At 45.0% G+C, this 27,381-nt stretch overlaps 2 protein-coding genes across 10 annotated transcripts in view; one reads left to right on the top strand and one right to left on the bottom strand.

Moving 5' to 3' along the window:
- The first annotated feature begins 4,490 nt into the window (after positions 1-4,490).
- ISL2 (ISL LIM homeobox 2) lies at positions 4,491-7,409 on the top strand. The gene is made up of 6 exons (XM_054836970.1): positions 4,491-4,572; positions 5,553-5,742; positions 5,939-6,198; positions 6,299-6,582; positions 6,680-6,850; positions 6,968-7,409. The coding sequence occupies exons 1-6, from the start codon at positions 4,515-4,517 to the stop codon at positions 7,082-7,084; spliced, it is 1,080 nt and encodes a 359-aa protein (XP_054692945.1). The 5' UTR covers positions 4,491-4,514; the 3' UTR covers positions 7,085-7,409.
- A 1,853-nt stretch (positions 7,410-9,262) lies between these two features.
- Positions 9,263-27,381, bottom strand: part of SCAPER (S-phase cyclin A associated protein in the ER) — a 161,002-nt gene continuing 142,883 nt past the window's right edge. For all 9 annotated transcript variants that reach the window (XM_054836962.1, XM_054836964.1, XM_054836959.1 and 6 more), the window contains 3 exons: positions 14,364-14,555; positions 11,669-11,720; positions 9,263-10,011 (listed from right to left, as the gene is read on the bottom strand). In XM_054836962.1, coding sequence (XP_054692937.1) covers positions 9,917-10,011; positions 11,669-11,720; positions 14,364-14,555 — 339 coding nt within the window. In that variant the 3' untranslated portion in view covers positions 9,263-9,916. The remainder of the gene's footprint in view (positions 10,012-11,668; positions 11,721-14,363; positions 14,556-27,381) is intronic.

Here is a 27,381-nt window from a genome sequence, read left to right as displayed (position 1 = left end):
CAATAGGCCCCTGTTTCCAGTGTTTTGGGACCTGCTTGATTTTTGATATATTTATTGCAAAGCCTGTTGAGAGAAAAGCACCTTCTTGTGAAGTTATCTGCAGCTTATGCCACCTGGTGACAAGGGTTAACACACCTCCTGCTTGCCCTGCCGCAAAGTCTAAGATGCTGCAACTTACCCATTGCCTTTAATCCCATAGATAGTGGCATAACGAGATCCAGTAGCTGGGGCTTGAACTTAAAATATACACTTAATTTGCCATTTCAGTGAAAGTAGTTAACAAGCAGGATGGATTTGCAGGGAGCAGGGCAGCTTCTCCTGCACTGGCAGGCTACATCAAGACCAGATGCATCTCTGGGAGACTTGACTGAGGTCAACCATAAATTAACAGGCTCACTGTGAGGGGAAAAAATAATAATAATGGGTCTGATTGCATGGCCTGGCATGAAGGAGGCCAGATGAGGTGGGCCAATGAGTCCTTTCTGGGCCCGTGAACTTTCTGAATCTTTCTTATCCGCAGGGGAAAAAATGGCAAGGGCTCCCTTTGCCATTTTACCATGGCTGATTCTTAATCAATAGCAGGGCTGGCAGTAGCTCTTGTGCAATACCACTTTCCCCAGAGCTGGGCCCTCTTCCCCTGCAATGCTCCCAACCCCTGCTGGTCTCAGAAGAATTGAGCCCAAAGCTCCACATAGCAATTCAAATGCATCACCAGACATTAGGCCACCGGGTTAACCACTGTTTAATTTCGTCACATTTGTTTGTGAGTTATGTACGTGCCTTTCTTTTGTCAACATCTCCTTTTAAAAAGGATATTGATTTTGTTTTCAAAGGCTCTCAAAAATAAAATGAATGACTACATTCTAAGGAAGAGTCATTTTCTCAACAGCTGTAAATAATTTATTGTTCGCAACCCACCCAGATCAAAAGATACTTCATCAACTGATGTGGCAAAATCTGGTGCAAGCTGCATTTCTATTATCTCAGATCCAATTAACCATTTGGAGCAGACTAAAACATAACTAGATCAATCCAGAATCAGATTAATATCCAATCCATAATCACATTAATCACAATCTGTCCATAATTAGCCATCAGATAATCCCATTGGACAGGAGGTGACATGCAGTATCCCATTATCTCATTAATTATCTATTTTCAGTATCAGACATTGTCCCCAAACACAAGGAAATGTTTTTTAAAGGAAAAATGGACAGGGAATTCTCCTTCTGCTACATCCTCCCCATTGAAGCCCCCAATGGTTCGATGTTGGCGTTTTACTACATTTCTTTGGTTTTACATATTCTCTTAGAACCAAGAGCTGTTTTTTTGAGAGATGTCATCTTTTTAAATAAAATATGATTATCTTAGGAAGATGGATAAATAAAACATTTGTTTCATGTGAACAAGTTTATGAAAGAAAAGAAAACCCTTCATCAAAGGTTTTAATGGTAACATGATAACAATAGCTTTGCAATGCTAAATCTTATTGCAGATGGTTCCTGTCCTTTTTTGTAATGTAAGTGAAATTGTGTTCCATCTGTTTTAATTTTAAAATGGACTTAATCCATGGCTGGCTCTGAAAGAATCAGCATTTACTGTCTCTGCAATCTGCTGCAAACAAAAAAAATTGTTACCGTTTCCCCTTTCTAGAGGGAACTTGTATTTCTATTTGGGAGCAAAAACCAGAGACTTGCTCTGTAGAGAGTGGGAAGCGCTGTTAGCTGGCCTCACCCCGTGGCCAGGCAGCCCCTGCCAGCTCTCGCATCAAACCCAACTAGAATTGCCCCGAAAGCGGTTGGAAACTCTGGACACTGGGTGGAGGAGAGCAAGAAGTAATCGGTGTGGCAGGAGAGATTGCGTTTGGTGTTGACTAGCAAATGCTTCCAGCATTTCCAAGTGACCTGAAAGCGGTTCTCCAGAGGTCTCTCCTAACCTGAATTATTCTATGATTTCATGATGTGCTTTCGTTTACCACCACCCCACCACCCCCCGCCCCGAAATGAACCAACAATGAACCTGTTTGTAAAATGTGGTGGTATTGGGCTGGTTTTACGCCTCTCAGCGTTACCTGTAGTCCTTTTAAAGTTTTTCATACATCGTCTAGAGGAGGTTCAGGGCTTTAAGCATTTTCCCAGCAAGTCCTTTTTGTGGGTTTTCTACTAAACTGCCCGTGCAGCACAGCCCACCCTGTTTCTATCTGCCTGGTCACAAACTGAGTCCAAGTCCAGTCCCACCGTACCTGCCTGGTGTCAGTGCACCGCTCTGTACTGGCACAGGTGTGCCAGTTTGGAAAAGTTTGGCTGGCTCGGCTGTAACCTTTCCTATTCCTAAGCTGGTGGGAGGTTTGGGAGAGCAGCGAGGACTCTGCCCTCGAGTGAGAAAAGGGGTGATGCAACATGGAGCATTCCTGCCAAGCTGCTGTATTTGAAGACGTGTCTCATTTTCCTATCACTCTGACACTTTATTTTTGCATTTTTTTGTTAACACATGCAGATACTGATTCACTCGGGACTCTGCAGATTCCAGCTGAGGCTGAAGTCACCCCTCTGCACTCCCTTTCCTACCAGGCACCCAGGCATGGGCAGGACACCCTGTGTCACCCCACAGACATGGCAGCACTGTGGAGGTTCCCATCACCTATTCCATGGGGTCACCCCAGTTTGAAGAGGCAGCCAAATTTTTCCAATGCCCTTCGCATCACTCACCTCCCAGCTCAGCTCTGCTGCTGGCAAACAAGCCATGCTAATGGCAGGCAGTGCTCGGACCACAAACCCCAACAGGAGCCACGGCCACCCTGTCACTGCCACAGGATGTCATTGCCACACTGCATCTCTGCACCTTCACACATACAGGGATGGGCGGGGATGCCAAAATCCGCTGGTGACACATGCCCTTGCTGAAGTAGGTGCCCCAAACGCCATCCTGCTTCCCTCCTTGGATCCTGCACATACTTAAATGTTTGTTTTCGACATTTGGGGTCCTCAAAGGCGTGGCAGGGGCTGTGGTCAGGCTGGGGAGAGTGGGTCAAATAGTCAAATGCCAGTTATCCAAATCCTCCTCTCCCTCTCCTCAGCTTCTGGGGTTTCATACCTACAGAGTGTCTGACGTGTACAAAAAACCAAGTGCTTCAGCTGGAAAACCCATCCTTCCTCCCTCCTCCAAGCAAAATGAGCACAGCCTGCCCTTCCGGAGCCAAAACTCCAAGTCACCATGTCCTTCCCAAGCCATACAGATTGGTCTATGTCTATCAAATTCCATGTGTAAAATTAAAAAGGTGATTGCGTGGAGGGGAGGGACAGGACCAAAGCCTCAAGACAGCAGCAATCTCAATTCCAGCATGTATAAGCTTTCATGAAGCTTTTGAGCTAGTCGTGCCGCTCTGCTACAAAGTCTTTGGGAATTTAAAACTGAGTCAAAGGCCACTGAAGTGCTCTCCCTATTTTTCTGCTAATGCACAGAAAACCCGTGGAGACCGGGGGGGGTGGGGGTGTGAAGAGGGAGGAAAAATGTATAGAAAGGATAAAAAAGCAACAGGAGAGGTTCAGCTGCGGGAGCAGCACGGGATCAGGTGCATGAAAATGCGGTAAAATACTATTTTTTCCTCTAGTTTCAACTCATCGCGCGGCTGCTGTCCGGGACGGCCGCCCCGACGATGCGGTCGCTCCCGTTCGGGTCCGTCGGGACGGCCCTCCCGCGCACGCCCCCCAGCAGGGAATCGCTCCGTGGGCGCGCAGCCTTAAGCCGGCGTCCACCGCGGACCCCCCCTTCCCGTCTGCGGCAGGGATGCGCCTCCGCGCAGCGCCGGGGACTGTCCCGCCGCGCCCGTCCGCGGGCACCTGCCTTGCGGCACGCCGAGACGCCTGGAAAGGGACAACGAAATACAAGGCGAAAGAGAAGGGAAAGAACAGAATAAGGGAAATAAAAGGAGGAGAAAATACAAGGCGAAAGACAACTCAAGGAAAAGAAGAGGGAAAACGGAGGGGGGAAATAGCTAAAATGAATCTCCATCTGCTCGGGCTGCTGATGCCGCTGTCCTCTCCGCATACAGGGACGGGGCGCACGGCGCCGGGCACCGCGCCAGGCAGTCGGAGGATCCCGCTGAGGCGCGCACCCACCGTCCCCGCGGAGGAGCTTCTCCCGCGGCGCACAGGGTTACCCACCCCCTGTCCGGGCCGGCGTCGAGCTCCACCAAGCCGGCCTCCCGCGGGGCGGCGTGGGGAGTCCGCACCACTCCGCGCCCCGCCGCGCGCCACCGCGCGCCCATTGTTCACCACGGCCAATCCGCGGGCGCCCTCCCCGCGGCCGCCAATCGCCTCTGGGGGCCGCGCGGTGAGGTCAGCACCGCCTCCCCCCCCCCGGCGGCCGGTGCGCGCTGACATCACGGCGCGGCCCGGCGGGGCGGGCCCGGGGGGGCGGGCGCGGCCCCCGCCCCGCGCGGCGCGGGTAGTGGTGGAGCGGCGGCGCCGCATCCCGCATCGCGCATCGCGGCCGGTGCGCAGGGGGCCGCCCGCATGGTGGACATCCTCCTCCCGCGGCCGCTCCCGGGCGCCATGGGGGAGCCCTCCAAGAGTAAGTGCGCGCAGCGCGGCGCAACGGGGCGCCGGGGCGGGCGGGCGGGCGGGCGCGGGGCGCTGCGGGACTTTGCGGGGCCGGGCTCCGCGCTGCTGCCGTCGGGCGGGCTGGCGGCCGCCGCGCCGCCCCGGCCCCACGGGCGCGGTGACAGCGGCGGGAAGAGCTGCGGCACCGCGGCGGGCGCGGGCGGCTGCGGGTTCGGCTTGTGGCATCTCCGGTGCCGCTATTCCCGTTCGTGCCCAGCGCTCCCCGGCCCCGCTGGCTCCGTTTCTTACCGAATGCCTTTCCTTTCGTCTGTCCGCGCTGCTGATCTCATTTCTTTCTGCTGTTTCCATTTCTTTCTCTCTTTTCCTCTGCTTTTTCTTTCTTTCCTTCCCTCTTTCTCTGCCCGTGTTACCGTTTTTCTTTCTTTCTCGCTTTCCTTGTTTCGGTTTGCCTTTCTTTTTTTCTCTTTCCGTTTTTATTTCTTTCTTTCTCTTTCTGTTCTTATCTTTTTGTTTGGTTTTATTTCTCTGTCTCTTTGATTTCATGTCTCTTACTGTTTTCATTTGTCCATGTTCCCGTTCTGTCTCTTTCATTTTTTTCTCTGGTTTTGTTTTTCTTTCTGTCATTCCGTTTTTAATTATTTTTCTTTTTTTCCAGTTTTTCCTCAGCTTTTGTTTTAATGTTTGTGTGTTTCTGCTTTTATTTCCTTTTCTGAAATTCTACTCTTATGTCTCTGTCTTTCTGCATTTATTTCGTTCGATCAAGTTTCTGTTTTGTTTTGTTGGGATTTTTTTATTATTTCTGGCTGTATTTATTTCTCTCGTGTTTCCATCCTTTCTTTCTCTCCTTGTCTCTGTCTTTATTTCTCTTTCTTCCTATTTTTTGGGGAAAAAAAAGATATAAGAATAAGAAAAAAGTGTCTTTCCCTAATTCCTGGCGCTTCTGCTCTTGCACATCGCTGCCCCTGACCGTGCCCTGCTCGCTCCCGGCAGGGCGGCCGGGGCTGGCCCTGTGCGCGGGCTGCGGGGGCCGCATCCAGGACCCCTTCCTGCTGCGGGTGTCGCCGGACCTGGAGTGGCACGTCGCCTGCCTCAAGTGCGCCGAGTGCGGGCAGCCCCTGGACGAGACCTGCACATGCTTCCTGCGCGACGGCAAGGCCTACTGCAAGCGGGACTACAGCAGGTGACCCCGAATGCGCCGACGCTCGTTAAAAAAACAGCCAAACCAAAACCCGAAAAAAGCACAAAAGCCCTTTAAAACCCCCGAATTTCCCCCAAACGAAAACCTGACTCTCCGCCGCTGCCCGCCCCCGCGGCGCCGCCCGGAGCCGCCCCAACGGCGCGGCCGCGGGCCCTGACGGCGCGTCGCGTCCCCGCAGGCTCTTCGGCATCAAGTGCGCCCAGTGCCGGGCGGCCTTCAGCAGCAGCGATCTGGTGATGCGCGCCCGCGACCACGTCTACCACCTGGAGTGCTTCCGCTGCGCCGCCTGCGGCCGCCAGCTCCTGCCCGGCGACCAGTTCTGCCTGCGGGAGCGCGACCTGCTCTGCCGCGCCGACCACGGGCCGCCACCCGACGGCGCCGCCGCCCGCGGACCGCGCAGCCCCGCGCTGCCGCCGCCCGCCGCCGCGCACCTCGCAGGTACCGGCTACCCCTCGGGGCGGGCGGCGGGGGGGTGACGGGACGGCTGCGGCGGGCGGGCGGCGGCGCTGACGGTGCGCGCCCTCCCCGCCCGCCGCAGAGCCGGTGCCCGGGCGGCCGCCTGCCCCGCGGCCGCCGGCGCACAAGGCGGCGGAGAAGACTACCCGCGTGCGGACGGTGCTGAACGAGAAGCAGCTGCACACCTTGCGGACCTGCTACGCCGCTAACCCGCGCCCCGACGCGCTGATGAAGGAGCAGCTGGTGGAGATGACGGGGCTCAGCCCCCGCGTCATCCGCGTCTGGTTCCAGAACAAGCGCTGCAAGGACAAGAAGAAGTCCATCCTCATGAAGCAGCTCCAGCAGCAGCAGCACAGCGACAAGACGGTGAGCGCCCGCCCGCCCCGCCGGGGAGGGAGGTGGGGGGGGGTCCCGGGCCGGCGGGCTCGGGCGGCAGCCGCGCTGAAGCCCCGTGTGCCCGCAGAGCCTGCAGGGCCTGACCGGGACGCCACTGGTGGCCGGCAGCCCCATCCGCCACGAGAGCGCCGTGCAGGGCAGCGCTGTAGAGGTCCAGACCTACCAGCCGCCCTGGAAGGCGCTCAGCGAGTTCGCCCTGCAGAGCGACCTGGAGCAGCCTGCCGCCTTCCAGCAGCTGGTGAGCCGCGACGCGCCGGGCCGGGCCGGGCCGCCCCGTCGGGCCCGGACGCGGCGGGAGGGGGACGGGCCAGGGCGGGGGGACCGCGCCGGGCCCTCACCGCCGCTGCTCCCCCAGGTCTCCTTCTCCGAGTCCGGCTCCTTGGGCACCTCCTCCGGCAGCGACGTGACCTCGCTGTCCTCCCAGCTCCCCGACACCCCCAACAGCATGGTGCCCAGCCCGGCCGAGACGTGAGGCGGCCCGGCCGCCCGCCGCCGCGGGACTTCCGCATGCCTGCGCTCCCTGCATGAGACACCCGGCCCCGGGCCGCTCCCAGAGCGCCGGACAAACGCCTTTGTTTTTTTAATTATTCTTATTTAAAAACAAACAAAAAATATGTTACTGACGGCCAAAAAAGCACCGGGATCCTCGCTGCCTTCACCAGACCGGAGAGAGAGCCCCCCGCTCTGGTTATTTCGTTGTTTTTGTTTTTTTCCCTGCGGATTTCGATGTTTCTTTTCCCCAAAGAAACGCGGATTTCCCCGCTGGAGCCCGGCACGGTGACAGGCTGCCTCGCCCGCCGCTTGTGCCGGGGACGGCTCTTCTTCCCTTTTTGGAAGGGAAAAGAAAGAGAAAAAAGCCAACCAAACAAGAGGGGGGGAGACTCCCCCGGCGCGCGCGCCTTTCCGCGGCCGCGGAGCCCGCCTGGCCCTCCCTCCGCGGAGCCGCGCCGTCCAGCCTCATCTCACGCCGATGCCTCGCCCGGGCCACGGCACCCGGCCCCGCACGATCGCTGGAAAAACGGGACACGGAAACGAGACTTTTTACCGGGAAAACCAGTACTAATAATGTTAAGTTATCAATGGACGGAGGACGGATTGTTTGAGCCTTTAACGAACAAAAGTAAGTTATTGTTATTTATTGTCAGAGTCAGCGGTTGAATAGTGGGATTAAATATTTTGGACTTAATAAAAAAAGAGAAAAAAAAAGAAAAGATTGAAACGAAAAAAAAGGGGCAGGAGGGCGGCGGAGGGACCGCCTGTGCGCGGAGCCGCGCTGCTGGCCGGGGCGGGGCGGGACGCGGAGCGGAGCGGGTCGCGGAGCGGCTTGGGGTGCGGGTCGGGACGGGCGCAGCCCCAGTTTTGCCGGCACGGCCTCTTCGCACCGCGCTAATCGGCTTTCCCTACCGGGGCCACTTATTTATAGCCGCGGAGGCGGAGCGCAAGTTTCCCTTTCGGAGCAGCCCGCGGGCTCGGCCGGGTCGTGCCCGCACCTGCCGCGGTGCGGAGCCGCCTCGCCTCCTCCCGTGGGCCTGCGGGGGCTCCCCGGGGCGGCGGCGGCGAGGCGTCCCCTCGCGTGTATTCCTCCCCCCGTCTAGACGCAGACGGCGGCTCCTTATCTGCCTTTGGCATCACCTGGGAGCGCGGCGGGGGCCGCCCGGCCCGGCGGCCGCGGCTCCCGCTCCCTCCCCGTTACTCGAGCGGGAATGCGCTCAGGGCCGGCTCCCGGCGGGATTGTAGGCCCGGGCAGCCTTAAACCACGGCGAGCCGCCCCCACGTCCCCATCCAGGGGCAATGGGGCCCGCACCCTCGGGGAGCTGGGGGGCACCTGGGCCCTACCCGAGCCCGCCGGGCTGCAAGGGGATGGGCAGCGCGGCGCCGGCGTGGGGACGGCTCCATCAGCACCGGGGACCGGGCCCCCCAGGCGAGCTGGCCCACGCGGCCGACCCGCAGTTGCCGTCGGGGCGCAGGGAGCAGCCCGTTCTGCCGGGAACGCGCCGGCTGGAGAGGTGAAGGGGCCGCCTCTGCCGGGGGCTCCTCTGCTGCCACCGAGGCGGAAGGCCCCTCGGCCCGGGGACAGGTGGGAAGGGGATCTCCCGCCCCCGCCGCCGCGGGGCCCCCTCAGTTACCTGGCTCTGGCTGGGTCGGGTTTCAGCAATCCGCGCTCTCCCGGCCCTCGATTGAAGCAAGCTGTTTCCGTCACCTGGGAGCTGGGCCGCCGGGGCCGCAAAACCGCTTCCGCGGAGGCGGCCGGGGGACGCGGGTCCCCGCGGAGCTCCCGCTCCCCCCCCCTCAGGCAGGGCGGCGGCCTCTCCTCAGGCAGCGGCCTCACCTCAGGCAGCGCGGCGGCCTCGCCGGGCGGGTCGGGATTGTCGCCGCCGGCTCAGGTGCGGGCCGGGCCTGGCCGCTGAGGCCGGCAAAGGGGCCGCGGCCCGGGGCTGCGAAGAGGGGACGGTCCCGGTCTCGGTCCCCGCGGCCGTGAGCCGCCTGCGGCCCGGGATCGGCGCGGCCCCACCGGCGCCTTCCCTGAGGAAACCCCGTCCCCGCGGCGTCCCGCGCGCCCTCACAGCCGCCGCTCGCGCGCGGCCCTGCCCGGGGCAGCAGCTGGGGCCTGCGGAGAGGCGCGGAAAATAAATCGTGCTGAGACACGCCGCCGTTTTCACGTTTTAATTCTGCTTCGCGGAACCTTCGCCGTTAAGGGAACATCAGGAGGTTTAAACAAGCGTTATTAAAGTCTTACCGAAACGTTAAAAATGCGTATGGTTTAAAAAAATCCGTATTGCATGACATCCCAAATCACCAAAAAAATTATAAGCGAACTTTCCTTGGAGCCAAATCTGACATTCTTTAGACTTTTGATTAACTGGAAAGGCATCTTAGGAGTCTTTTTTTTTTTTTATTTCTCTCCGAGCCTTGCGTTGCTTATGTTAATTCAAACACACCAACATTTGTAACGCAGAAGTCACCCTACAGACAGAATAAGTTATTTTATTACAAGATATATAGAACATATTTTCTCTATTTGCAATCTTGTTTCAGCAGTTCTGCAGTGCAAGTACCACCACATCACAGGGTAGAAAATACCCAAATCATGACAGGATATGTGAATGAAATAAACTTATCAAAATTACAAAACAGAACTTGAAAGTATCTACAGTACTTAGAATATAAATAGTGCAAATTATGTATCTACAGCATAAGTATTTTAGAGTATAAAAAAACTTTTCGGAATAGGCTTTTAAGGAAGGTAGTCAGCAGGAACCGGTGAGCACGACGATGTTAGGGATTCTAAACCCAAATACAACACTTATTTTTTTAAGAAGAACTGTCGAGCTTCTTCCCAGGACTGGCGGGGGAATCGGTTGGACAGCTCAAGATAATCTTGAGAATTGAAAAATTTTTCTGTTGAAGACAGAACATAAAATTACCAAGTTATTCTCTCAAGATCAGATGGCAATAAAACAAGAATAATGAACGTGCGGCCAGTTCCAGATATTTCAAGTCATTTACTCCCCTCCCCCTACCAAAAACTTCTCAGATCATGGGGTGACACTTCTGTGGAGATCCGGCCATCGAGGTTTGGCTTTAAAAATGGGGGTAGAGGGCTCTGATGAGCAAAGGCTTACATTTTGAAGCTTTTGGATCAGGCTCTCTACACATCAGAACACTGTACATCTTTACACATTTTATGCTCGCGGACTCACCGGCGACCAATTCAGCCTCATTGAAGCCTCGATGGCGAGCTCTCCGCTTAGCAGCTTCTTTTTCCACAAAAGGCTGCAGAGGAGTTTTGCTCCCCACTTTCCCCAGAGCTCACAGCAGGATTACAGATGCAGGTTTTACTCCCATGAGTACTGCTGGTGATGTGAACGGGACTACACATGCGTGCACAGGTTTGCGGGGTCCAACCCTGCGAGCAGCATGTTGCAGCGCAGTACCCAACAATGAAGTTTGCACTTTTAAGTTTTATTATGAGTTTTATTGTTCCCGTTTGTTTTTTGGGGGACACTGTCCTTCACATTCAAGCCATATAATGGATAAAAATAATCCTGCTTACGCTATTATTAATTAGCTTTTTTGCAACTGGGGAAATGTTTAGAAATCACACTCACATGTCACCACATAGTCATCTTTGTTTAAAAGTTCATTCAGTTTGAATGGTGAAAATAAAAAGCAGTTTTCCACTTGGACTTTAGATGTTTCTCAAGCAGATTCTCATGCAAACGCAATCGTGGAAAGTTTGTGCCGCAGACGCTGCATGAGGCTGCTTCAGACTTAGAGGTATAATGTCGACAGTAACAATCTCCGTAAATTTATGTTCATTTTAAATTTTGTAATTTATTTTTAAACACGTAGCTTATGTTTTAGACCTTGAACTGCTCATCTTCTGCCAAACGTTCAGCAAAACGGTGCAGGATTTCTGCTTGCTGTTAGGGAGAAATGACTGTCCAAGCGGTGTACTTTATGCAAAATATGGGTGACTCAAGACCAGATTCCCATCAACACACTTGAATTTCAGACATGTTTAACAAGTAATAGCCGTCTTAGCTGAGAATCTTTCAAATGGTTAGCCTAAAGAGGTTAACTGCATTTTACACAACATTTACAACTGAGGTGGGGGGGGGGAAATTGCAACTCTCCTGAACTGACAAATTTTACAGGATAATTACAGGACAGTATTTTACTAATTTTTGGCTCCCCAGGTGTATTGGCATGACTGTGTGGCTTCTGCAACCTAAAACTTTTGAAGGCGGCCTTTGTGACAGCTAATTAAATATGTGCACATACAGTATCACGTTTTAAGACATGATACCACATAGCATTTAATAAAGGTTAACAGTCTGAATTCCTGATACGATGAGCAGCAGACTGGAAGACATGTACGTTTAAGTCAGGATGTAAGCTAGGGAGCATCTTCCCAAACTGTAACATCATTTTACAATTTACTGTATTTCTTTTGTGGTGATGCAGATTCAAAATATTTAAATCACAGTAAAATATATTATCTACACGTTTTGTTACCCAGTTGCTACCCTGTTACATTTCACTGGAGACATACCCCTCTGCTGAGATAACTGATTCTCCATTTGGCCTGAACTCTGTGCAAAATCCTACAAGGGGGGGAAAAAAAAAATGGCATCAGGTTTTCCGATCTTACATGTGAGGAAATAAAACAACATTTTTAAGTCTTTACGGTCACTCAAAAATACTAATACTTTATGAAATCTGTAAATTAAAAAACTCTGGCTTGGTTGCTACAAATCATAAAAGAGTACTGCCAGCACTTAAATTCTGTAAGATATAGTGGAATTTTATACCTTTATTTATAATTTTTTTGAAAACAAAACACTCTCCCCCAAAACCAACTTTTAATACACAGCATAAAACCCAAGGTTTTAATATCTCCTTAGGAAATAGTTATCGTGACTTTTAATTTAAAAGAACATTTATTATAGCTGTGTTTCTGTAAAGTAAATGGTGTTTTAGAATTCTGTTCCTGACTCCAAATACACTTTTACAAAATTCTTGACTTATCCCCATTTCATCGGCTGTGCCTCCCAGCGACGCGGGAGCCCAAGTGAAGTTTTTCCACAGCCGTGATGAAGTCTGGCCAACGCTGCAGCCGGCTGCGTAACCAGCTGAGGTGCAGTCAATCGCGATGTGCGATCCCTGCTGCTATCGGACGGGATGCTGCATCCTCCGGAGTCAGCAAGGACACCGACTTCGCTCGGAACAACGCAGGGTTACGCAAGTCAGCTGCCCCAGTACAGAGAGGGCTTTTGTTCAAGTATTTCAGAGAAGAGATGGTATTATTTGCCATTAGAGATACAATTTAGCAAGTAACGGATACTCATAAATGTTTTTTAATTATTTCTGTACATCTAGAAACAGAAGTAATGAAAACGGATGATGCAAACTTCAGATGATAGAAATAAATCTGTTGGTAGGGAGGTATAACGTGGGTCGTTGTAAAATCCAGCAATCGTTTTCCTTTGATTTACGCTGCACGCATTTAACACACTGTATTTAAGTGTTATATTTGTACACACCACCAAACTTTTACGTAAACGGGACTTCTTTTTACATTCCCTGGCACAGGAAGAATCTCATTTTCTAGTCACGGGGAAACATTCTGCAGTCTTTCCCAAACCTTTCACTGAAGCAAATGAGAGATTTGCTTGACAAACAGCAGAGAGTTGAAATAAAAGTACAGAGGAAAGTCTCTTCTGTGCGCGTGGGTATCTGAGCATTCCTCGGTTCCTTTCAGAATCATTCTCCGTGTGTATGTGCAACATTGGGGATTAGGTTTTAAAATGGGTAAAATACTAAAGTACTAGTGAAGTCAGCAAAGACGTGACACTTTACAGCACACAAGGATCTTCCCTATTTTAATATAACACCTTTTTTTAAAAGCCTGCAAGAACAGTATGTGGGCTTGGCATCTGAGAGGTATCTCTAATTGGAAATCAAACTAATAACGTTGACCCTTGTAAATATACTTACGCTTTGCTGTAGCTACTGGGGATTTAAATGCCATTCTCTCTCTTTTAGCACAGAAATCAAGGTAAATAACCTTAATCATTCATATAGGAAACACTCTCCTCCACTCTCATGGTTTTTGGCTGAAAAAAACAAACTAAACTTGCTGCATTTACTCATAATGCTGAAATAATTTTTTGCCACTGCAACGTCTACACTGAAATCTGTAGTTTCCCTATAAGAAAGTCAAAGATGAATTATAGCTTTGTATTTAAGCAGAAGTTCATTACTATATGGCAAATTCTTTTAATGCTAAGTTCCAAACTTTTTTTTTTTTTAGAAACTGCTACACAATTATTTTAGTACTAAAAGGATAAAAAGTAGTTGCACTCAGAAGTTTGATGTTATGCTAAGACTTTTAGTAAATATTTAGTTCTTGTGCCTTCTCTCCCAAATCCATGTAGCCTACCCTTGGACTAGCTGTAAAGCATTAGGAAAAAGAGTATGAGTAACATTTCTGTATCAACAACAGTAACTTTCAGGTGACTGATACAGAGTTACTAGACTCCTAAAAGCATATTATATTTTAATAGTAGAGTGTTTACAAAAACTGCATTTATTCATTGGAAACAGTCAATAAAATGTATGGAAAACATGAGGCACGTATAAAATCTGATACATCAAGCACAGCATATAAATTTAGACAAAGGGAACAAAAATGTTATAAATCCTTATTCAAAACAGTATCCGTAATGACCTCAGTGGCTTACTGTCAAAAATAAAGATTGCAAGATTAGACCAGTAACATATGTTCTGTGTATTTTCTGCATAAAATATATACACTTCTGTTCAGTTCTCTCTGTAAATCTATTGTACACCGTATACAACTGTACATTTGTATGTAAACACATTAATATACCGATTTCAGATATGCTGTATGTGCGGTAGTTTTTAAAAAAATAAGTATTTTAAGAATTGTCTTGTTAAGAGCAGGATCTACATCAAATCTTGCTAGCACATCCAATAACTTTAATGAAAACCGGATTCTTCGTGTGATAGCGAGAACCTGAACTAATGGGTAACCTTTTAGTGTTCTAAGATGCCTCAAGTACAGGCATAATCTGTGGTTTGCAAAGAGCTGCAGAGAATCTTCAAGTACTTCAAGGCTGTTTACTTGTTTTACTTAAGTCAAATGATTTCCATATACAGAGCAAAGGCGAGGAAAACTGCTGCAGCTATCCCGCACGCCGCTGTTATGTTACTGCGATAGCTACCTGAATGAACGTGGCGAGTAAAACACAACTCATCTCCTGCTCCAGGATGATCTTGTTCTGAGGGTTATTGTAACAAGCAGCTATTAGCGAAGGGAAGAGCACTTTGATTAAACGAGGATCACTGAAATACTGGAAAGGCAACTGGCATAGTTTTTGCAGCACCGTGGGGTGACGGCCAGATTGTACAATGATCTGAAAATACAAACGTAACAAAATTAAAACACGTAATCTATCTGTTTTTCTCTTCCAGTTAACCACCAAGGGTGTTGAAGTCATGCTGAAAAAATGAGCACAGCTGATGAGTAAATACTAAAAAAAAAAAAAGCTTATAACAGTTAGTCCATGAGTAAATACTAAAAAAAAAAAAAAAGCTTAGAACAGTTAGTCCAAATAACTACTGGTTTAGTGTGCAAGTATTATTTTTATTGCAGAGGAACACAAAGAATATAAGACTGTGAAACTTCTTTTTCCTGTATCACTCAAAAAGACAGTAAGTAAATGAGAAGGGGATAAAGCTGCAGATTACAATAAAATTGATCATTTAATACCTTCATTCAAAAGACAAAGAATTACAGCAAAGGGACTGTTGTAAGTTAGAGCTATGAAACAAAAAACCCCAACCCCAACATAGTCAGCATGTCTTTAGGGGAAAAAAAAAGGAAAAAAACAACCCCAACCAAAAAAACCAACCCCAAAAACATCAAGAAAGAGATCACCCCGACTGTAAAAACCCTCCCAAAGCTCGATCATCCTTTACTGGAGTGCTCTCTGGCAATTAGAGAGGACTCTGTTTCATGGTACATGTCTGCCACGCATTCTCAGGCACCAAAAAGAAAAGGTGATTGTAAGCTGCACAGCGAGGAGTTTCAGTAAGTAGAGACTCAGAAAGATCCTCCCATCTGTATTTCTTATCTCACTTTCTATCAGTGCCATTGACTCTAAAAGGAGAATTGTTTAGATAAATGGGACTGTTGTCATGAAGCAGGCTAAGTTTACAACTGTGTACATCTGAAGAAATAAGGCAATGCTATTACTGGTCTCCTGCAAAGGAACCTTTCCAATTTACTTGATATTCTTATAAAGTCTTTGTGATAAACTAAAAAATGCCAAAATCGGATCTGTTCCAAGTAACCTTGATTAGACAATTATAATATGAAAGAGCTGTCTGACCCAAACTTGGCTTTTCGGCATAGGAGGAAGCTCCTATAAGGTTAGAACACTGTAAAACTTAGGGTCACGACTGTAAATTGTACTTGGAAAAACACAATTTTACAGGTACACACCCAGACAAGTCTGCATTCAAATTAAAACCAGAAGGACAGAAAGAAGCAGTTGAGACCACAGGAACATAAATTACAGGGATTTACAAGTTTTCAAAGCACTTTTAACAATACCTTCAGAGCACCCTCTCAGTTGATAATGCAGTTCAGTTTAAAAACAAGATCAACAAAGTAATAGTTTGCATTTTTTTCAGTTCACCAGCCAAAAAGACATTGAAAACCCTTCAAAATACTGGTAGAAATGTCTTAATGCCCTTAAAGACAGGAGGAATTTTAAAAGACAGCCCAGTATGTGACAATTAAGCATACATTCAGACATTGTTTTGAGGAAAAGCATTGGGATGATTCTAAACTTAGCTGTTGGCTACCACCCTGGAAGCAAGAGGGTGCCTTTCGAGTTTGCAATCACCGAATTTTAAATTAACCGGAGCAGTTATTACATACATCTATGTTTTTCTATGGTAAATTCTACAATCAGAAGAGTACTTAAAATGAATCGTAACTGTACCAAAATAACTACAATTGGTGTTTCTGATCCAGGACAGAACAACAAAACTCTTCGTTTCTTTTTAATGGCTACTGTACACTTGATGAAGAGGCAGAGGACAAGAAGTTTTTGGGATTTCATTTTTTATTTCACACTTCACTTCCTTTACCTGTTCTACCAATGCCACACATAGCTAGTGAACTCTTGCCAAACTAACAGTGCAGATACCCAGATAACTTCCATGGAATTATTATTTCATTATCTTTTTCTTTTCAACTTTTTTACTACTATGATGTTATCGCCATTAAAGATAGGAAGGTATATACCAGTGCTGCTCATTGTTTTAATCTGGTATTTATCACATGTGGAATCAATTTAATGATTTCAGCTCATTGTACTAATGCAGCTACTAAACCTGATACACTATATTATGTACTCTGAAAAAAAAAGTCATGAGTCACCCCTTACTGGAAAAAACCCCAAACAAATAAACCTCTAGCAGAGCACATATTCCTTGTCTCACTGTAACTGGTGGAGAAAGTGAAGTCCGGCCCTTGACTTAACAGATGAACAACGAAGAAAACAAATTAAAACCTTGCCTATAACTTCTTTATGGTGGAAAAAGACTTATCTTTTTTTTTTTTTTTTTTTTTGGAAAAACAAAAATCCAAACCAAACCAGTCACTTGGCTGAATGATCCCAGGGAGTTTTGCAGGCCTGGAATACTCTTACAAACGCTCTAACCCGACATGCAAACTCCTTACTGAAATGCAGTGCAGAAAGCTTGCTTTTCCTCCTGCCACATACTGGAATCCAGACACATTTACCTAGAATTAGCTTTTCTTGTTGCGCTCTCTCTGGTCCAAAAGTCAGATATGCCTGTCAAATGTAACAAGATCCTAATTAAATCACTGCATTTCTGTACAGCCAAGCACTTAAGCACCTGTTTAACTTCAGATACGTGCCTAGGTTCCATTAATATTTGCTTATGGTTTTATTTTTCTGAATTGAGACCTATCAAATTAGTACAAGCTACTTTTTTTTTTTTTTAATCCAGAGCAGGCAACTCACATTAATGTTTTCTATATTTCATTAAAAAGTTTTGCTTACTTTCAAAATTTATAGCTATTCATACAACTTTATTGGTTTTGCCTGTACTTAGCTTAAATAAATTCCAAAGAAGATGTACCTGCTTAGCTTAGCTTATTTTTGCCCCAACACAGGAAACATTAGAATAACCCTAAACTACGCACAGGTAAGAGAGACAGCAAATACGTGTCTGAAATGGTATTTCATGACGAATTAATGAAGTTTTTATTTGTGCTACCAGCCCATCTCAAGACCCTGACACATTTCAGAGGTGGAGCCCCTGACACAGAGCGTGGTGATGGGATGATTCAGGGTTAGCACACCAGAAAGCACTGGCCAACGGCACCACCCGCCCTCAATGTAAAAGCCTGCTGAAAATGAGAGGCTAGAGCATCTTCCATCGTTTACTGTGCCGAACTGAAGCAATATCTCTATGCCGTGTAAGCTGATGGTTAGGCAAGGCTGCACAATATATCCCCCTCTAATACTCAATTTTACTTTTAACCTTTGAATGTTAAAGAATACAATTTTCTCTGCTTGGTCTCTGTCTGGATTTCCAGCTTTGCTGTACGACGTAGGCTGCGCCTACTGAATCCGCACTAGCTGACAGTCCAGCACAATGACTAATGTGATGACCTGTGGGAACTTTTCACTGAGCAACACCTTTCAAGGTTGCCTATCAGTTATCTTCTGTCACTCCCACCCGTTTATAGCCTTCTGCAGGTCCCGCTAATTTGCTTAATCTCCAACAGCCAGAGGGTCAGGCACTCTCTTCTGCCCTACCAGGCAACCCATGCTCCCGTGTGACTCTTTGGAAAGTGCACTCTGCACTCTCAAGTGCAATAACCATCCTGATCCACTGGATTGTTATTTCTGAAGTTTATCACGTAGGAAAGCACGATTCACGATTTCTGAAGTCGCTAGACAGAATCCATTCTTTCCTCAAGTTTCCTTGGGCCGATACTCACTGTATGGTATATTGCTTGGCCGTTTGCTGCACTTATTCTAGCAGTGAAAGTCTGAAGCAGTATAAGAATCAGTCTTTCAAAACAGACTGCAATGACAAAAGCCAGCAGTATGCCATGCAGCACTTGAGCAATAAAAAAAGGACAATGAATCAAAAAAATTAAAAGCGCCTTGTGGTATGGAACAGTAATAAAGTTGTGAGGGGAACTCATCATTTTGCTGGGAGATAAGGCTTCCCCTGTCACTTAGGTAGGGTGTCTGGCTACAGACCTGAGGTGACTGCTAGGAGAATATCCCATTTTGGATTCTGCAGTTCTTCCCTGTATTCCCACCAGGACAGCTCCAGCAGTCGCCCTCTCCTGCTGCTGCTTCCTGGCACCCTGCAAAGGAGATCTTCCCAGGATTGAAGTCCATAAACCGTATAGACCCAAATAATATAGGTATGATTCTCCTCTGGGTAGAAAAGGGAATGTTGCAGCTCATTTAATTTTTTTATGAAGCTCCAAGGGCCCAAAAAATAACTTCCTGATGAACCTGCGGGAATGAGAATCGTAAAAGTGCGACTCCTTTCCTTGCTTGCAAGGGCAGGGAGATAACTGCTAGCATACGCAGAGAGATGAAAACTAGCACGGGAAAGATATTGTGGTGAACACCACCTAATTCTATTTACATACTGTATATACGTATACTTATCTGTCACTTAATCTTTCTCTATATTCCTTTTATCATAAAGGAAAATGACAACTGCTTTTAAATGCATTCGTATCAATTTTTGTCAAAGCAGGGTCATAAAATCTTCTTAACTAATAGGATCCAGATCTTTTGAATGATACAGCAATAATACAGAATGTATCGGCAGTTACCTGTCAAATCGGAAGTAAAATCTTACCAAGTCAATGGTTAGTTTTACAAGAAAATTAAAATAAGAATCCTCTAGTCTTTGAAACTGTATCTTCATAATCAGGTAACTGAGTTTATAAGCATCTTGTAAGTAATAAACAGCATTTTCACTGAGAAAACTGAAACGTCAGCCAGAAAGTTAAGGAACGACTGCATGTAAACTATTGAACAAATATTAGCCACATTGAACTGATAATTCATATATTCATACATCCTAATTAGTCATGTCATGTAAATGCATGCTACTAATTTTTCAAGAACTAGTAGTTCAATCAAGTTGTCTTGTGAAGATTTACCTTTTTTTAAGCTATGGAGTAGCATTCTTGGTGACAATTTAAATTTCTGTTCCGAGGTTGTAACTGCACACATTTTACATAAGTAAAACATATAAAAAGGGAAACTAATTGAATTTAAAACTTTGCCTGCAGCCTTCAAAAGATTTACAGAAGATTATGATCACAGATTGGTTTTCAATGGTTCTATGTGTATATGTTAAATATTGTCAGATATTTTATTTCAAGTAACAAAAAAAAATGGTTCAGTCTCAGACCAAGAACTTTTTCACTCCTTGTGTACTAAGGAAGGTTAGTCCAGGATTACTGCAGAGTGGAAGTGATTTTTAGAGCAATATTTAGTCTAGTTCTACTGATGGATTTAGGTCTTCTTGTTTCACTTGGACATTTGCAGCTCTGGAAAGGCATCATTCATGTCAGTTATTTCTGTCCATACATACCATAAAAACACTGGAATTATATTTCAAAGAGGCTAATTAATTTTCTGGTCAGGAGGAACAGAAAGCCAGCAGCAAGCTTGTTGGCTGTGCGAAGGCAAAACAAAGAACTGAGAAGTGAGTATTCAACTGATTCAGAGCGCCAGGTTCTCAATGAACTAAACTGTGCTAGACCAGAGAATCACAATAATATGAATCAATGATGATCACTGACTGAAGATTATCCATACATTTAGAAAGCTACAAGACATTCATCACATGCCTAAAATGATAATAATATTTACCATTCTATTAAATTATTTCCTCAAAGGTTGCTTCTCCCCACCCCCAAATTAATAATGAAATAAATCTCACCACAGGTTAAAAATGAGTTGGTTTAAGCCTGGCAAGAAGCTGTTCTCCAAATAGTTAGAGGGAGGACAGGTTACTAAGCCAAAGCCTACGCCCACAACAGGCTGTATTTTATGGTCAAAGCAGCTTCCCTAGCTATCAAACTGAACAAGCTGGTGCACTTGCTATGAGACACTGGCCACATCCATGTTGGCACAGCAAGCAACGCTGCCAGTGATAATCCAGTGTTCCAGGGTCCTTCAGGCTGGGGGACACGGCCGGTGCTGGCCCTTGGAGACCTATGGGGAATACACGAGAGCCCTCAGCCTCAGGCTGACTCAGGAACACGGACGGGTACTTCCATCATTTTTGCTTCATTTTTGGGAGACTTTTCACAAATGTCACTGGAAGACGTGATGTAAGTGTTGCCAAACAGAAAGACTGTACATGGGTACTTTTCACAGCAGATCCCGTAACTTACTTGAGTTCTCATTTTCATTCTGTTGTGTTGCCCCATGACTTCCTTTATCACAGATTTCCCATTACAATCAGGGCAATGATTTTGCAAAAGCTTATTTTTTGTTAAGCTGATGCTTTGCTGAAGTCACCAGTAACACTTTTCTCCACAAAGGTGTACAGGTATGCTTTCCACACCACAAATAACAGAAAAACTCACAGCAGCCTGGATACTCTCCTGCATCTCTCCTAGTAGCCGCTTGGTTACTCTGCCTGCCAGCTCACATTGCCTTCCAGAAATCAACTACACAAAATATCGGAAGAGGTAAAAAATCAGAGTCTTTGGATGTTAACTTGATCGTATTGCTTACTTATTATTTCTATTCCTTCTTCTATATCTTAACATTATGTCATGGTTGATGCTGTTAAAAAATGCAACAGAAAAATGCAGCGATTTTGGGAGCAAATGCATTGCTGGCATCAATGGCACTGCTAGGGCACAGCCACCGTAAATTAGACCTGCAGAAGTAGTGGGATGTCCAACTACGAAGGTAGAGACGATGTCCAGCAAGTCTCAGCTGCCATCTGAGCACCTGGAACTGCACACATGCTGCCTGGTCTCCCCAGGAGCAGAGGGGAGTTTGCTTGGCAACACTGCAGCAGGAAAATTATGGGTGCTTTCTGTAGCCTATCAGTTTCTTTCATCCACAGAAGAAAGGAAAAATTGCTTCTTGCTGCTTTAAGATAGCAGAGAAAGGAGAAAGATCGCCAAGGAGAGAACCGAGATCTGTAGCCACAAAAACCCCCAAATGTCAAGATTTGAACAAAACCTTACAAGTCATTTAAGTGCACCGCTCTCGCATCGTCGTTAACTCAGCATGACAACATTGTGTTCTTAGTACTCTACAGTCAGGCTGGTGTTTTTTTTAGTAATTTTGACCAAGTATTAGAAGTTGTAGCTCTTTTACCAAATGAAAAGTAAGACAAAATTATACTAACATGAAGTGCATACAGGAAAACAGAGCTGAATCATAACTTTGTAAAGTTTAAAACTTCCTGAAGCGAAACCTTCCTCAGCTCTTGGAGAGAAATAAACTGCTAATGAACGGGTGTATTCCATTGGTACTTAGAAACAAATACAGTAATTATCACCGTGAGTTGAATTAACTTTCTAGAAAAACATCCTTCTCAATAGAATTTCCTTTTATTTTTATGAAACAAAGCATTAAAATGTGCTCTTCTACTGTAACATATTTCACATTCGGATGCAATTTTCTTAGAAATCTCAGACTAAAAAGCTAATGGTTCTCTAAGGGGCACTCCTTGCTGTTTCCACTATCTTGTACGACCTATGGCCATTATAAACATTTGGATCTTAAAATTGTACTGTTGGACTGTTGGTATGGGAACAGTTAATGTTTCTTTTCTATTTATTTATCATTTACATAAATGCCAATTCTAATTTGGACAAACAACTAACAACTTTATTGAACAGGAACTGTGCATCTAATCTCTGTAACTACAGTATTCCATCAAACAGTTAAACTCTTTTGTTTGATGTCAGGTTATTTATAACATTGTAAAAGAAATAAGTCTTTATATTAGTAGTCCAGAGTTTCTCTTCAAAGTTAGATCTGCATTATTTCTTTGCTTCTATATAAACAGATCTCATACTGCTAGTATTTAATCAGCAGAATATGTCACCACTTAGGCTCTTCTTCTGTTTTAAGGTCAAGCTCTTTTCTTTCCATTTTGCAAACTCCACTACTGGCAAGGCTCTGAGCAAAGAATGTTCTAAATTCCTCCTGACGTTTATCGGGGAATCAGAGCACCACTTCCATGCAAAAACAATGTTCCAGAATGCTACATTCAAATTTAAAAATAAGAATTTTGTCTATTTGAAAAATTCCAGTGTTTATTTTCTTCACATCACATGTAAGCTTTCAGAGAGAAGATAAGAGAGTTCAGAAAGAACATTAGTCTTCCTATAAACCACATTATGAGCATTGTCCCTTTAGAGCGAGCTCTATGGTTTAAGCACACAGATTCAGTGGTGTTCTGTGTATACGTAACAAAGGAAAAAAAAATCTGAGCAGTTTTTGTGTAATCATCCTAAGCCATTCGAGCATTTAGGGCAGGACAATGGCAAATACAAGCACGGTGATGCAGTAAAGATGGAAAAATGTTTATCGAAAGTGATGCTGGGGGAAATCCAGATAAAGAAGTTCTTTATACAAAGCTCTCTGAAAAATGTCACCCAAAATGACAACTAACAAGTCACCTTAGTTCTAAGATAACAAATGAAGCCCATATAGATTAAATTCAGCAATAAATAAATACATAATGTTAAACAAATATTGTAATTGATAAGCTCCGTTACAATGTGATGAAAGGAGAATGGAAACAATTCTAATATGCATTGAAGCTATTTGTGAATTTAACACATGCCCAGGCTACAGCAGAAAATTGTAATCTGATGTCTGAACTAGCAAAGGTATTAAGGAAAAGCCTAATTTTAAAAATGATAGCATTTTGGCATTTAACATATTAACATAAAAATAAATATTTAGACATGTAAGGTTGCTCTCACGCATAATGTTACTCATTACTTTAGTACCTTGTTAAATTGAAGGCAATCATTGCTTTCTAGAAAATGGTAAGCTTCATTGTTTCCAAAATAACATAACAGGAGATTTATATGCTTAAGTGTTGACCTAATAATTTTTATCAGAAGAGAGTATTATTATTCATGAAATGTATTGAGAAATACATATACTGTAAACTCAAATAAAAAAACCCCATCATGCCATGTCTCAAATCCTTAGAACACTGAGATGACTAGAATTAGCCCTTGCAATCCTGCACTATTTTTGAAGAATCATCCTCATACTTAGGTAACATTTTCAACTCTGATGACGTACCACTCGTAAGTTTAAGCTGCTGTTTTGGGTGTGATTCTCTGGTCATTTAAATGGATGAAACTCCATTGATGTCAATGAAGAATTCTTGCTTTAAAAAAGAAACAAGACCTTAGTCAACAGAAGTTCAAACAGACTACGGGCAGAGGTTTTTGCCATCATCCTTGAAAAACATAGCTAGTTTGGGTCAAAATCCCCAGAAAGTGTGAATAATTGAAATATTACAGTCTAAAACACATCAAATCTTTTTGTGTCCCTCAGAGCATTTTTGCTTTTTAAAAGCAAGTGTTTTCTGTCACTCTCCAAAACCCTACTTGCAAGTAAGCTATACAGTCTTAGAATTTTTATTACTAGTACATTTTGTCTTCTGGTTTCCACAATAAATGTAAAGGGTTTGTGAAAATATCTGACCATCGACTAAAAAGACTGTGAAACATTCAGCCACTGCAGAGCTGGCTGAGGAAAAACTTCAAACAGAGAGCAAGAAAATGTACTTTTCTGCCATAAAAAATGTGCTACAATTTACCCATTACTAAGGAGAAAGCAAGATGACCAAGATTTTCCATAGTACTCACTTTGCAAGATTTAATGTGTTTTGGTTTTTCTTTATGTTTCAGTATCGCTTCAATCAAGTGTTACTTGAGCTGAACATGCTGAAATGGATTTGGGAGACTTCTTTGGGCCTCTTGCAGGCTCACACCCTTAGAGCAGCATCCAAGTGCTTGGAACAACTGTCAACTGCCCGAGCCCAAAGCTGTGAACACAGAGCAGGCCGGCGTCCTCTCCGCGTGGGGCCAGAGACGTTGGGGACACTCACTGTGGGTCTGCAGAGACTTGGAAAACTTGGAAGGAGTTTATGGGAGAAGTACAGGGAGTTCCCTCACAGATGAAGCGAGACAGACAATAGCTCACAAGGCCTGATTAAATATTTGCAGGCTTTAGACTTTGTTTTAGATTTCTGTGTGAAATTTAATTCTCATGAAAAGGAGAGACCAACAGGCTGGGTGGGAACAAGGCAGAGCGAAGGCAGGCCTCGAGCAAGCTTCTGCGTCCATCTCCGCCAACAGATCTCCACCGGCCAAACCCATAATGTTCCAGGCCCAGGTCTTAGCTGAGAAGAAACTGCTAATTAAGCAGGATTATGCCAAACTTTGTGGTGTTTTTTCAATGTGGACAAAGGCCCACTGGGGATTAAGCTGAGACCACCAAACTCCTTTTATTCCTGACCCAGGAATAAGATTAGAACGTCGCTCTCCGGAGGTGGCATTAGCCAATCGCTCTCTCCATCTCTAAGCTTTAGTTACCAACTATATTTTAAGACTGTTCAAAGTACTGGCTTTTATGACATTGGGAGCAAAGTTTATTCTTTTGTGTTTGCAGTTTAAGAATAAGGCAATAAGATAAATCCAAGTGCATTCATTTCTCATATTAATTCCTATAAGCTCTCTCTTCCCCTCCTACAAGGAATCAGCCAGCCATCATGAACTGAAACTAGATACACTTGATTTCATGTTAAGTCTTTGCTCATATTAAATTACCTTCCCCACACTCAAAAAAAAAAAAAAAAGAAAAAAAAAAGAAAAATTACGGGATGCATTTTGGAATGTTAGAAATACAATTAAGATGTTATGCATGAAATACGCAGTCCCACATGCTTTTGCCGTATTCTACTTGCTTTGTCATAGATCATTCTTAAAAAAGAAAAAGTTCCTCACTATGCTCAAATAACAACAGAGGTGTCTAACAAATTCCCTAAGAGGCATCCTCACTTTTCACCGACTGCCTAGATAGGAATGCTGTCTTTGGTGAAGACATTGGTTCACTTAAGTGAATTTCTGCGGTCCTGAGTATGTAAGGCTGAGAGAGAAAAAGCACATATTATAGATCTGGTTTAATTTGCTCCATTTTAACTTGGTGAGTTTAATCCTTAGGGGGTTTTTTGTTCACAAACGGAAGTGCTCCTAAATGGTAGTCAAGACTACAACTTCACATGAATCACTCACTTGCCAAAAGCAGCTATTCCACAAAATTTACCAGGCATTTTTCATTCAAACCTATAAAGCTTTAAAAGGTTGTGTGTGTGTGGGGGGTTGTATTATTGGTTGGGGTTTTTTGGTTGTGGGTTTGTTGTTTATTTTTTCTAAAGTTTAAAAAACTAAACCCACAATCTCAACGTGAAATCCATACTCCCAAAAATCCCTCTTCTGAAAAGAAACTAACAAAATCAGAATTAGGTGATTTCAGATACTATTTACTTACAAATATGGACATTAACTATACAGTAACTACCAATTCCTGCACCCTGACTTTTGTGTTGTATTTTCAAAAACTCCACCTACCAGATCACAATTGTTCCGGTCACTCCATAGCCCCAAAAGCAATGTAAATAATGAACGTTTAATGATGGCCTCTAGTAAACAGCCCACATGGAAAGTCTACATAATATTTGTATAAGCATTCTTCCAAGTTTTCCTGTCAACTTCTGATTTTCCCAATTCTTCCATTTTAAAAGTATTTTTCTTTCTTCACGCTACACCAGAGGAAACTGGCCATATACTGAACGTCAATACGCACTAACACTGTCAAAAGCACAAAATAATTTCCCTCCAGAAGGTAACTTTTAAGCTGAAGTCACTTTGTAGGTGTCCCTTAAAACCCAGCAGTACTTGTAACCATAGTTAGGGTATACGTCACATGCATGTATCTATGTAGGTGATATGCACTGATTGTGGGATAAAGTGTACTGCTATTTTATGACAGAAGTAAGACTTGCCACGTGAAAAGAATGTTTAAAAGAAGATATAATGATAAGCCAATCATTTAACAAAAAAGGGAAAAGACAATCTCAGGATGAAGCCTTTCTGGAGGACTATCTCCTATGTTTTCCCTGCGCTGGGAATGAGTCATAAATTTCATGATCCTTTCAGAACTGTGCCTACAATACAATATTTTAATTTCTTTGAATATTATATTTATACCTGTGACACTGCTGTGTGAGGTTTTATATTCTTAAGACAGGAGAAATTCCTCTCCCAAAATATCCTGTAATCTTACCATTTTTATTCCTTGAACTGGAGCTAGCTGGCATGCCTGAAACATGTTTTGCGATAAATTTTCCACAGCTATATAGCAAGGATAAATTTCTGATAAGTGAATGCTACTATTAAATCTAATTCCATGTGCTTCTATTTTCAACGTGGATTATTAGACATTAACATTTCAATTGTTTATAAGTTTACAGTAAGAATAATGTACCGTTCTTACGAACAGAAGTGTCTAGGGATAAACAGGTGTGGAGTGACAGAGAAGTAAGTTAGACTCACGCAACTGGAAGACAAACGTCTGGGGATGAAATCCCTTCTTCAAGGACACGTGGTTTGTGTGTCCAAATTTTTCCAATTGCATTGGTTATTCTAAAAGAAGCTTTTACTTCTATCTACAAACCCTCATTTTATAATTACATTTTTGAAAGCTGCACACACTTTTCCTTAGCTCTTTCGCAGAGGTTTTGTTTTGCAATCTAGTAATAATATGGTTTAGTTCGACAATTTAGAAGCATACAGCTCTGTATCCTACAAATCCCAAAAGCTCATGAGATTCTTCTAGAGCACTCTAAATACGCTGCGTGTCAAAGACTGAAAGAACAAGTGTTATTTTTATTTAAATAACTGCACAGCAAGAGAAATGAACAATGCAACTTCTTTTGTAGCCTGTCAGGTAACATCCCAAGTCTGAAGTTCTGATTTGTGATGACTTTTCATATGAAAAATATTCACTAACTGCAATGAATATGGAAAGATTTTTATTCCCAATACAGCAATGTGAAAGAAGCCAAATCGTCTGTCATTCACCTTAATTTAAT

Source organism: Grus americana, chromosome 10, assembly GCF_028858705.1.
Source record: "Grus americana isolate bGruAme1 chromosome 10, bGruAme1.mat, whole genome shotgun sequence".
Taxonomy (NCBI): Eukaryota; Metazoa; Chordata; class Aves; order Gruiformes; family Gruidae; genus Grus; species Grus americana.
Note: the sequence above shows the minus strand (reverse complement) of the source record. Positions and strands in the feature narration are given on the sequence as shown.

Coding starts and splice junctions, on each gene's coding strand:
- ISL2 (XM_054836970.1), top strand. CDS start 4,515: ATGGTGGACATCCTCCTCCCGCGGCCGCTCCCGGGCGCCATGGGGGAG. Junction 5,743..5,938: donor TGCAAGCGGGACTACAGCAG/GTGACCCCGAAT, acceptor GCGTCCCCGCAG/GCTCTTCGGCATCAAGTGCG. Junction 6,583..6,679: donor AGCAGCACAGCGACAAGACG/GTGAGCGCCCGC, acceptor GTGTGCCCGCAG/AGCCTGCAGGGCCTGACCGG.